General features: G+C 38.1%; 1 protein-coding gene and 1 pseudogene across 1 annotated transcript in view; both read left to right on the forward strand.

Moving 5' to 3' along the window:
• Nucleotides 1–12,647, forward strand: part of ARNT2 (aryl hydrocarbon receptor nuclear translocator 2) — a 222,267-nt gene that overhangs the window by 93,903 nt on the left and 115,717 nt on the right. The window contains exon 6 of the mRNA XM_069098683.1: nucleotides 8,170–8,272. Coding sequence (XP_068954784.1) covers nucleotides 8,170–8,272 — 103 coding nt within the window. The remainder of the gene's footprint in view (nucleotides 1–8,169; nucleotides 8,273–12,647) is intronic.
• Nucleotides 9,826–10,744, forward strand: LOC138168605 (kinetochore protein Spc24 pseudogene; annotated as a pseudogene).

The following is a 12,647-nucleotide window of genomic DNA, read 5'->3' on the forward strand; positions in this document are numbered from 1 at the left end:
TTTGAAGTTCGGGGTGCTGACCTTTTTCCCCTGAACCATTACACTGTCACAAGTCACTGTAACCACAGTTAGATTCTCAGAAGCAGGGAAGGATGCTTATGTATGACAAAAACAGTCACATAAGGCACTGCACCCTTGAATTTGGGTGTAAATGCTACAGTTTGGGATTTAGGTATAGGAGCAAAATTCTTCAAAATTTTGATGGACTGATCTAATTGATATGGGCACTCCTCCACAGTGCCAATCTCATTCATAAATTCTCATCCTGTATGACTCTTGTCCATGCCCTTCCATAAATCCTCCATTGGAGAGATCTACCTAAGTGCCCTTGAGGCCTTGCTTGGGCAACTTTAATGATAACTCCTATGCAACACTTGCACTATCCATTGCTGATCCTTCTATCTTAACTATGTAATGGGTCCACCTATTTTTCTAATTATATATGTCTTTGAGGGAGCATGGTATAATAGAAAAAGACACTGATTTCTGAAGGCAGAGTACCCTGGCTTCAGGTTTACTTCTTGGACAAGCCACTTAACTTCCCTATACCTCAGTTTCCTCACCTGCAAAATGATAAGTTTAGATAGGAAGGCATCCGAGGTGTCTTCTAGCTTTAGATCTGTAAGTCTATGACCATCATGTCTTTTGTCACTTTTCTTAAAGTCATTATCAGCCATATGCTTCGGCCTACTCATGGCCACCATCTTTCAGTGTTTGCTTTGGTCATCTCAAATTTTGATTCTTCCTTGAGTATAGTTTTCCATGATTCACAGCCACATAGCATTATTGGGAGAATATTGGTGTTAAAAAAAATGAAAAGGACTTTGGTGGTAGGAAGTGACTTGAGATCATTGACAAGTGCTGCAATATTTCACATTTAATCCATATCACTCTCCTATTCAGTTTTTTGCCTGAGACAGATGTCTGTCAATATCCATCTACCTGTCCTTCTTTTCCTTCTTTCCTTTCCTCCTTCCCTCCTTCCTTCCTTCCCTCTTTCCCTCCTTCCTTCCTTCCTTCTTTCCTTCCTTCCTTCCTTCCTTCCTTCCTTCCTTCCTTCCCTTTTATCTTTCTATCTATCTACTTATGTACTAACTTATTTGGCTACCCATCCACTTGCATGTCATAAACAGTCTAAAATCCTTACTCCACTTGTTATATTCAGCTACATGGCAACAATGGATAGAAGTGGTCCTGGAGTCAGGAAGACCTGAGTTCAAATTAGGCCTCTGACACTTATTGTCTGTGTGACCCTGGGCAAATTCCTTAACTCTGTTTGCCTCAGTTTCCTCATGTATAAAATGAGTTGGAAAAGGAAATGGCAAACCACTCTAATACCTTTGCCAAGAAAATCCCAAATGGGATCACAAAGAATCAGATATTATTGAAAACAACTGAAATTCTAAATGAAAGATCTCCATTCAGATTTTGAGCCAGATCTGCATTAAAAACATTAATTAGCCTTTCTACTTACTATGTGTCTTTTACATAGTGCTACTTACTGCTATGTGTCTTTAGACAAATCACTAACTGAGAATCAGTTTCTTTATTTGTAAAAGGAGAATTAACATAGCATTACTTACCATATCAGATTATTGTGAGGGCCAAAGTGGGATAACATCAGCAATGTGCTTAGTAAATTATAGAATTTCATAAATATTATCTATTATGTTGATTTACTAGAATGTAAGCTCCTTGAGGGTAATGACTATATTGTTTTTATCTTTTTTCTTCATTGCCTGCCACAGTTCTCTGCTCAAATGTTTTTTTGAATTGACTTTTTATTATTATTAGGTAGTGAGTACTCCATTGTATAAGTTATTCATGCAGAATCCGAATGAACATCTGTGAAGGTTGTTGTCCCATCTGTAGTTGGAGAACTGGGCTAGGTGTCCTCTGAAATCTGTTCTACTTCTAAAATTCTGTGAGGATTAGAATTCATTATTATCTGGTTTGCCTACATATGTCTCTGGGTTTTCTTAATAGTCAAATGAAATTCATATGGACCTCACAGAGATCTCATGGACTGAATAGCCAAGTAGTCAACAACTTGAATAAGAGAATGTTATATAATCCTGGAAGAAATAGAAGTAACTCTGAGAGTAGGGCTCTGAAGATTCACACATGTGTTATTTGCATTTTTAAAAGACCATATTTGAACATCAAGCATCACATTTTACTTTTATGATTGTTTTTTCATGTTCCTTACTCCTTCCTGTAACCAATTTCTCTTAAATCTATTCATCATTCTCATCCTCCATCCATTACTGCTTTGCCAGTCAATTAATCAAAAAGCATTAAAGTGCCCACTATGTGCCAAGCATTGGAGGCACCCATCCTTCTAACTTCCCTATTGGTTTATTTTTTAAAGCAGTTGGGGTTAATAACTTGCTCAAGGTTACACGGCCAGTTATTTTGTGTGGGTGCCAAGTATCTGAGGCCAGAACTGATCCTGGGTGGGTCTCCTGACGCCGGGGCCAGAGCTCTTACTCACTGCGCCACCTGGCCGCCCCTAACTTCCCTATTGTTGTGGACGACACTGCCATCATTTCAGTTAACCAGAATTACCCTGGCCTCCATCTTCCCTCAACTCCTATATCTCATCAGTTTCTATGTCTTGCTGATTCTGCCTTCACAATATCTCTGCCATCAATCTCCCCAAGCAATCTCCTACTTTATTCAGTTATTCAAGGCTGCCTCTAGTCTGAACTATTGTAATAGCCCCCTTACTGGTCTCCCAGCCTCTAGTCTGTCTTCTGTCAAAACCATCATCCCAACTGATATTCCTAAAAAGCACAGCTCTACCAATGTCACTTTTTTTGTGTGAAAGAAATGTCATTGGTTCCCTATCACTTCTAAATGGCAAACTCCTCTGTTTGGCATTTAAAACCTTTTATAATCAGTTTTCAATATATTTTCTGCTGCTTTCACATTATTCCTCTCTATACACTCTGCATTCCAGGCAAACTGGCCTGCTGGCTGTTCACCATACAAAACATTCCACCTCTCACCTCCAACCATTGCACATTCCACATTCCACAGCTGGAATGCTCCATTTCATCTTGGAATCCCCTCTCTCCTTTCAAGGTTCAGGTCAAGTAACCTCCTACATAAGACTTTTCTCAATCTCTTCAGTTGTTAATATTCTACTCCTCTCCTAAAATTCTTTATGTTTCTATAGCATATATCCCAATATATCAAAAATCATGCTATTTTAGTTTTTTCATTCACACTCAAGTTTTTAGGTACCCATCTATTCTAGAAAGTTGAGTGAAATTGGCATTTTGAAGGGGGTATGCAAAGGACTCCATTGTTCCTACTGAAACTGGAGTATAACATGGAGAAATAAACATTGAAACAGTTGTCTTATAGATTCGTGGCTGAAATATCATGAAAATATGTTTTCTGATCTCCTTGTGTTCAGCAGTCCATGTGGCACACAGCTGTGATTTATTTTCAGAGTGCTGGATTGGAATTTGACAGACTGCAAGGTTTGCCGTCCTCACAGCTGAAACCATTTGCCGTTTGGGTGATGATAAAGCAAGTGACAATTTACACTTAAAATGCTGTTAAAAAAACACACAGAAAAAAAAACCCACAGAACTCTTGAGTGAGAACAGACGAGCACCAAACTGTGTTTGTAATATGAATTATACAAATGACAGCTATTCATTTATTGGGAATTATATGGGAATATATTTGTTTAGTAGCACAAAAGCTAGGTAATTATCAGAACTTATAACTAAGCCTCTTCTAATTGAATTGTGTCCAAATGTACACATCCAACTCAGCTGTTTCTAAATTGAATATTTTTAAAACCTTTCAGAAGTCCTGATCTGATACCTCACTTTGGCTCAGAGGTAAATCTGAGGTCACGAAGAAGCATCATGGTACAGTGGAAAGAATGTCCAAGTTGAAGTTAAGACCTGGGCTTGAACCCTGGCTCTTCCACTGGGCAAATCTCCTAAACTCCTTGGTCTTTGGTCTTTCTTCATAAAATGAGGGGGGTAGTCTGGATGACCTCCTAATTTCCATCTAAAATAATAGTATATGAATGTAATGGATATTATTGTGCTGTAAGAAATTATGGAGTTCTTGCTATGTATTTTGAATCCTTTCTTACGTTCTGTTGTGCACATGACATTCTTCTTTTTTCTTTTCTTATTTTGTATTTAAGTTTCAATATTTAGGCTTATAATGTTTCTTTTTTTCTTATTATGTATTTTAAGTTTTGGTAATTAAAAAAAGTAAAAAGAAATTATGAAGGAGACAGTTTCAAATGAACCTAGGAAGACATATCAACAAAGTGAGGTAGGCAGAAGCAAGAGAACAACTTATGAAAGAAAAGAAGGAAGGAAGAAAAGGACAAAGGGAAAGAAAAAAAGGAAGGAAGTAAATAAGTAAACAAGCACTTATTAGGCACCTACTGCATGCCAAGCATTGTCTAAGCACTTTTACAAATATTATTTCATTGTATCTTCACAACAATATTGGGATGTAGATGTTACAAGGAAACTGAGTCAGACAAAGGTTAAGTAACTTGCCTTGGGTCACACAGCTACTAAGTGTCTGAGGCTGAATTTGAATGCAAGTCTTCCCAATTCCAGGTCCAGTGCTCTATGAATGCAGTGACTAACCATGATTGCAGGGGATTCATAATGACACATGCCAGCCCATTTCCTGTTGAAGATATGATGAACTTACAGTGTGGATTGAGACATGAATTTTTTTTGAACATGGCCAATGTGGGAAATGGTTTTGCTTGACTGTGCATATTTTTTAAAAGGGTATTTTTTTCTTTTTCTTTTTCCAGTGGGGCACAGAGGGTAGAAGGGAAAGAAAGTGAATTTTTTTGGTCATTAAAATAATTTAGGAAAAAGAATTTGCTTCAGACTCAAAATTTATCATCCTATATCGATGGTGCACAAGCTCTAGCAAGTTCTAGTAAAGTGAAAACATTTGAGAATATTCCAGGGAATAGACTATATTTCTTTCTTCCAGGGCCCGGAATAGCAAAATCTAGAGAGGTTCATCATCAGAACAGTTGCCTGATAAATGAAGATTTTTCTTTTTTGGCCAGAGTATCTCATTAATAAGGGCCCCAAAGGCATAGAGTGGTTTTGGTTTATCTTAGTCAAGGGGATACCCACATAGATGAAACCACAGCTGCCTCAAGTATTAAACTATTACTTTGTCCAAGCTACTTGCCAGAATGAAATAGAGAATGACCTATTTCTTTCCTAATTGAGGTCTTAGGTCTGTTATTTTTAAACATGATAGTTTCTATAAAAGGTAAAAGAGACAAACAGTTATGTCTTACCCTGACATAACACTTGCCTTTGGGGTGCCCCTACTGTACACATTGGTGACAGCTAAAACAAACTGTTCATAGGTACTGTAGGTGTTAGGACATGTCTGTTGATTCCAATTTACTTCGCAAGATGGTAGAATGAGGCATGCAGAAAATTAAAAAATAAAAGAATTCTAAATAGCTCTCTTTGTCAAGACACCATCTGCCTGTCTGAGATAGGGTTGGGTTTGATGAAGGTTTAGCAGGATGAATTCTGGAGTTCAAGACAGGATCTGTCACTGGAATGTGGAATGAGCATAGAGCCAGAGAGTGTGTTGCAGAACCTAGTTAATCAGAGCAGAACTGGATAGATACGTGGTTAGGTGAACTGCAGATTAATACTAGATCTGTGTTGAGGCCAAAGGTTAAGGCTTAGAACAGAGCATGGATTAGTGGGTAAGACTAAAATAATAATAATTGCTATTACTGCCATGCCTTATGATAGGGGTTCTTAACCTTGGAGTCTGTAATTTAAAAAAATGTTTTGATAACTGTATTGTAATATAATTGGTTTCCTTTGTAAACCTATGTATTTTTCAATGTATTCAAAAACATGATTCTGAAAGGGATCGGTAGGTCTCACCAGAATTCCAAAGGAGGTCCCTGGTACAAAAAGAGGTTTGCAACCCATACTTTAAGGTTTAGGAAAGCACTTTATGTGTAAAACCTTATTTCATCCTTACAACAGCTGTGTGAAGTAGCCACTACACGTAACATTTCCTTTGAGGGAACTGCAATTCAAAGAAACAAAAATGGCTTGCCCATAGTCCCAGGGCTAGCAAGTGTCCTGAGCAAGACAACCTTACTCTACCTCCTGAATCCAAATCTAGTCAATTTTTATTACCCCACAACTGGGGTCTCCATAGACAGGGCTTCTCCCTATGTGTTGGGCTTAGAGTGGGTTCCCTATGAGGTATCTTTTAATAGATGATTTAGGTCTTTCTGGGAGGTGGTGACTTGTGCCAGCCTTAAAAGGGACTCTGACCAGTATAGACAAGACATTAAAACTAGAATGGGGATAATAATAGTACCTCTCTTGCAGGATTGTTGTGAAGATCAAATAAGGCAATATGTATAAAAAAGAATTTAACACAATGCCTGGCACATAGTAAGCTCTGTATAAATATTTATTTTCCTCCTCTTCTACCCCCCAGTCTTAGAGGCTTTGCTATGAGATTTACTTCTTAAAGGCATGCAAGGCTTTAGGGTCTTGATCTTACCAGGGCGGCAGGGGGGGTTGGGGGGGGTGGCGCACGGGTATATGTGTGTGTGTGTGTGTGTGTGTGTGTGTGTGTGAGAGAGACAGAGACAGAGACACAGACAACAGAGAGAGAAAAGTTCATTTTAGTAGCCATAAATTGCTATAGAGGGAGTTTATATATATATAATTTTTTTTTAAGCAATCGGGGTTAAGTAACTTGCTCAAGGTTACACAGCCAGTTATTTCTGGGTGTGGTGCTAAGTATCTCAGCCCAGATTTGATCCCCAGGTCATCCTGACACTGGAGCCAGTGCTCTTACTCGCTGAGCCACCTGGCCACCCCGAGTTTATATATTTTTTAGTCATAAAGCTTAAAATTTTGCATTTTACTGACTAAAGATTCTTTTTAATTTATTTTCTACTAATGTATTCATGACAGCAATCTATATTAGTGTATTTAATTTTTAAAAACAAGCATGTTCTTGTAAACAGTTTATCTCCCATGAATTATGTATGTCATATTTTGAATTCCTATATTGCAGAGAGAAAAAGTGAAGGAAAAATTCTCCAAATAGTGGGGCTTTGTCAGTATATTTATTGGCCAACAACTATCTATTGATTATCTACTTTGTGCTAACTGAAATGATGTAGGTATATCTGTATAGTTGAAACACTAGATTTTAATGACTTTGTAACCTCATATAAATCATTTTACTCCTCTGAGTCTCAGTTTCCTTATACGCAAAACAGGGATAATAATACTGAAAACTACCTCCCTCATAGAAATGTTGCGAGAAAATCATAACACTTTTTCAATCTTAAAATGAATGAATAAATAAAACAAGTGAATGAAAAGGCATTTATTAAGCTTCTATTGTGTGTCAGACACTGTGCTGAACACTAAAGATACAAATACAAAAGTGTAATAGTCCTTGTCCTAACAGAGAATATATTCTAATAGAGGGGCTTAACCTACTGGGGAATGGTGGCCAGGGAAGGGAATTTTGGTCTTAGAGAGTAGAAGGACATGAGTTGATCCATAGAGCTGTTGATTAACATGCCTTTTCTAGCAGCATTTGTAGTATTGATTTGATTCTTGGACAATGAGGAAATAAAGATGAGGAAGGTTTATACTTTTCAAATTTTCAAGTACTATATAAATGCTATCATCATCAATCATAATCATCATCATCACAAGAGAAAATGAATACTGTTGTCAAGAAGATAGAAGTTTGTCACTTTGTTACATCTTTATATAAAGAGTTAAAATTTTTCTAGTGTTAGATGCCTACTACTAGAAATTTGTAAGGAACTGTATATGAGATGAAAGTTAGCCAGCTTAATCTCTTTTATTCTGTGTTAACAACTCTGGGAAAAGCTTTTTCCTTTCCCAGGAAGGAAAGAAAAGAATTACAAATATTTATTGCAGTCAGTTATTTGTATTATGACTAGATCTCATTGATCCATGTTCTTCTTGTCAAAGTGTTGGAGACTTGACTGCACTAAGAAATGAGTAATGTATATAGTTCCCTTTTTCTTGGTACTTAGGACAAGAGAAGAAAGTTGTTCTGGGCTCTTGTCAAAAGTTATATGCCAGTTTTATTCTCTTTCTTTTTAAGGTCGAATTTTGGATCTGAAGACAGGGACAGTCAAGAAGGAAGGTCAGCAGTCATCTATGAGAATGTGCATGGGATCCAGACGCTCTTTCATTTGCAGGATGAGGTTTGTCATAACTTCACTGTAGTTGGCTTGTCTCAAGCTACTGTTTGTGTGAATGTCACTTACGGGAAGGGTTTAATACTCAGTGGCTCCCCATTACTTTCATGATGATAATAATTCACATTTATTTAGTGTTTTTCTCACTATTGTTATCCACATTTTATTGCTAAGGAAACTGAGGCTCTGAGAAAATAAATGATTTGCTTAAAGCCAACCAGAGGACTAAATCTCATTTTCTCATTCTAAATCCTTCCATACCCTATGATGCTTCTGTTTCCCCCAAAGGAACATGGTGCTTTGCACCTAGTAAATACTTCCTGAGGTCATTAAATAAATACTAATGTATAAATGTGGAATTTCAGCATTAGAAAAGACCAGAGAGAAATTCAACCCACAGTTGACTGAGAATAGCCACCACAACTTCCCTAATAAGTGACCATTGACTTTAAGATCCCAAGTGATGGGAAATCAATTACTTCTAGGCCATTCCTCTTTTGGATGGTTCTAGTTGTTAGGATTTTAGACCTAAACCTGCCTTCTTACAACTTTCACCAATTACTCCTCGTTTCATTCTTTAAGGTCAAACTGAACCTCCCTCCAAATTGACATGGAGCCTTAATGAATGAAACTATTCATTCAACCAGTTTCTAATTCCACTTAATTGTACCAGTGGCTAGCCCACATCTGTTTATCTTGCCCAAAAGAATAAGAACCAAATGTTTTACTGAAATGTAGAGAAACTTTATCTATAGCATTTCCTTGGGATTCAGGGTCTTCTATAATCTGGTCCCAACTTCCCTTTCCAACCTTTTAATTTTGCTATTGTCTACATAAACCATCCACTGGAGCCAAAATGATTTATTTACTGTCTCCCAAGACTTGTCTACCTACTTGTCTACCTACATCTTGCCTCTGTTCTATCTCCACCTAGAATTCTATTTCCCTTCTTTTTAATCTACCCAAGAAATATTCTTTCTTCAAGGCCTAGCACCATGAGACTTTCTTGACTACTTCAGTGCAGAGTGAAATTCTTCCCTCTGAAATCATAAAGCTTATTGCCACCAGCACTCATTTGGCATTTAATTATCTAATGACTTGATCTCTTGTCGCTGATATTGTTCTTTGACTATTCTTATTTATTTCTTGTCTCTGCTACTAAATTATAAGTTCTTTGAAAACAAAGGGAGGGGGAAATATAAGCATTTATTTAGCACCTACTCTGTGCCAGGCACTGTACTAAGTGCTTTACAAATACTTCATTTGAACCTTATAACAACCCTGGGAGGTAGGTGCTATTATTATATTCCCTACTTTACATTTGAGGGAACTGGAGCAAATAAAGGTTAATTGACTTGCCCAAGGTCATACAGCTAGTAGCTGTCCAAGACTGAAATTGAACTCTGGTCTTCCCAACTCCAGGTCCAGTGCTCTATCCACTGTGATACCTAGCTGCCTTATTCATCTTTGTATTCCACCCAATGCCTAACACATTGCTTAGTACCTAGAAGGTGTTCAATAAATATATATTGAATAAATAAATAAGTTAATGGAGAAAGCGAAGAAAACAAATGAGGCCGGGTCGGCGGCCGTTTAAGTTTGGGCGGGCTTGGGAATTGCAGGGTTCTTTCGATTTTTCCTGCCCTGGCCATGGCGGTGTTTCAGGACATGGAGGAGGTGAGCCAGGGACTACTTAGTCTGCTCAACCCCAACCGAGCCGGGATGTGGGTGCAGCGGCTCCTGGGACGGCAGGAGAGCACGATTGAGAGGCTGCTGAACACAAATAAGGACACTCATCGGCTCCTCTCAGATGCTTGCTATAGAGCAAGACGTGGCCCAGAAGCTAATTGATGAGAAAGAAACAGTACAACATGTTGAATCCCAAGTTACAGAAATTTGAATCTGAGCTTCAGAAGACCAGCGAGAAGGATGCCACTCTACAGGCTGATCTCCATCTGTTGGCAAAAGAGCTGGAAGAACTCCAGGAAATCGAGCGAGACCTCACAAAGACAGAAGAAGAAGTGGATGAAGATACAACTGTTGTGATCCCTTCAGTTGTATATATGTCTCAACTTTATCATCGTGTCAGTAAAATTGAGTGGGATTATGAATGTGAACCAACTGTGATCAAAGGCATTCGTCATGGTCCCAGTATTGCCCAGCCTATCCATTTTGACAGTACCCAGCACTCTAAGAAGTTTATCAGTGACTATCTCTGGAACTTGGTGGACACACAGTGGTGACCAGTCCATTGGCCTCATTTGTGTATGTTTGGGGGTAGGGTGAAGTTTGAACCGAAGGGGGTGCTACTTTAGGGTGGGTAATTTTAGGGAAGTTCATTTATGTGGATGCTCTACAATTTGGTGCATATGTATTTAATATTGATATTATTTCATTGTCTTTGGTACCTTTTAGCAAAATGTACTTTCCCTGCTTATGTCTTTTCATTAAATCTGTTTTTGCTTTTAAAAAAAATAAGTTAATGAATGAACTTAGGAATAGGTAGGGTGAATGGTTCATGTAGAAATATAACCAGAAAGGAAAAAATACCATCTGTTTTAGAAAGGAGCTATAAAAATTAAGAGGCCAGGATAAAAGTCTACCTCTCCTATTTATTAGCTGTGTGATTTTAGGCAAATTATCTTTCCTCTCTGGGCTTCAGTTTTATTCCTTTGTAAAATTAAGGGGTTGGACAAGATGGCTTCTAGCTCTAACATTGTATGATTCTATATAAGGCCCTCTGATTTCTATATTAATCCATTCTTTTTTCTGTACCTGTTTCCATTACCATAATTCTCCCCACCCCCAAATAATACAAGTAGTAAGTACACTGGATTGATTATTCCCAAACAATATAGGCCAACCTAAGCCTAGCCATGTGTCCGTTGGTACCTAAAATGCCATACATGGTAGCATACATGGAGATCATCCATTTATGCTTCATTTTCTATGAAACTGCAAACTATAAATAAGCAATTCAAGTCATATTCTACAAGCTAAATAATAAGGGCTATTTAAGATAATGTGAATTGTCATTATTAATTATTCTATATCCTAATGAATTTCAAACAAGAATATCAACTCATAGAGTACAGAACAGGACTTATCAATGACATTCTTGGCTTTGAGCACAAATCACTCATTCATTCATTCTGTTCAATTCACTATCTCTTGAGTTTCTGTCACTTGCAAGGAGCAGTGCTGAAGGAAACAACAGAGAGATGTCAAAGACATAATCCCTAGGCTGTTGAACACGTAATCCCTATCCTCAAGGAGCTTACCATCTTGCAGGACTGAACAAGGCACACAAATAGCCATGCAAGTCTGAGTGTGAAGGGGTATAGGTTGTATAGTCAAAGTCTAAGAGATTCCACTTTTTACTAGGAGAATCAGGAAAAGCTACAAGAAGATAGGTAGACCTTCCAAGGAGGAGGAGGAATTTCCCCCCTGCAGAATTGTGAGAAGAGGATAGGTGTATATGTTTTCCTATCAAATAGTTAATACAATACGTGCAACAGACTAAGTACAGACTCCTGCAGAACTTTTCATTGCTTTCATCTCTGCTTTTTTCTCCCTCTCTCTCAGTACTATCTGTATTTTCTATTTGTATCCATGAAGTATCCACTGATCTTAAAGGGACTTACTAAAGTGAAAGCATTGGTAGGATAAGGGACACTTAGACTCGTGATCAGAGGAAAGGAAAAGAACCAAGGTGGCACAGTGGATAGAGCCCTGGGCCTGGAATCAGGAATACTCATTTTCTGAGTATCTGACCTCAAACACTTACTAGCTGTGTGACCCTGGACAAGTCACTTAACCCTGTTTACCTTGGTTTCTTCATCTGTAAAATGAGCTAGAGAAGGAAATGGCAAACCACTCCAGTGTCTCTGCCAAGAAAACCTGAGATGAGGTTATAAAGTCAGACATGACTCAGCAACAAAGAAAAATGTCCAAATCTGGGAGAAATTCAGGTTTTCTGCAGAGACTGAAAATTGCAGAAGCACATAGAACAGAAATAATAATAGTAATAAATATTAATTATTTACCACTTTACAGTATGGTGAACACATGGCATATTTTATTCTCATAACAGCCCTGTGAATAGGTTCTGTTTTTACCCCCATTCTTCAGGTGAGGAACCCCAGAGTAAGAGATATGAAATGATTTGCCCAGGATCACAGAGTTCCTAAGTGTCTGAGTCAGGATCTGAGTGTAGGTGCTCCTGATGCTGAGTTAAGTGCTTTAGCTACTAAATCACCTAAAAGCCTCTGAATCTGAAGCCCACGTGCTAATTAGTGTGTTTAGCAGTAATTTGCTAGCCCTGCTTCATGAAAAGTGTTCCTGATACAGGCAGATAGGGATTACCTAGCAGATTGCTACC

This window comes from Petaurus breviceps, unplaced genomic scaffold, assembly GCF_028583685.1.
Source record: "Petaurus breviceps papuanus isolate PSGF00001 unplaced genomic scaffold, PetGlider_PUasm1.0 37, whole genome shotgun sequence".
In the NCBI taxonomy this organism is placed as follows: domain Eukaryota; kingdom Metazoa; phylum Chordata; class Mammalia; order Diprotodontia; family Petauridae; genus Petaurus; species Petaurus breviceps.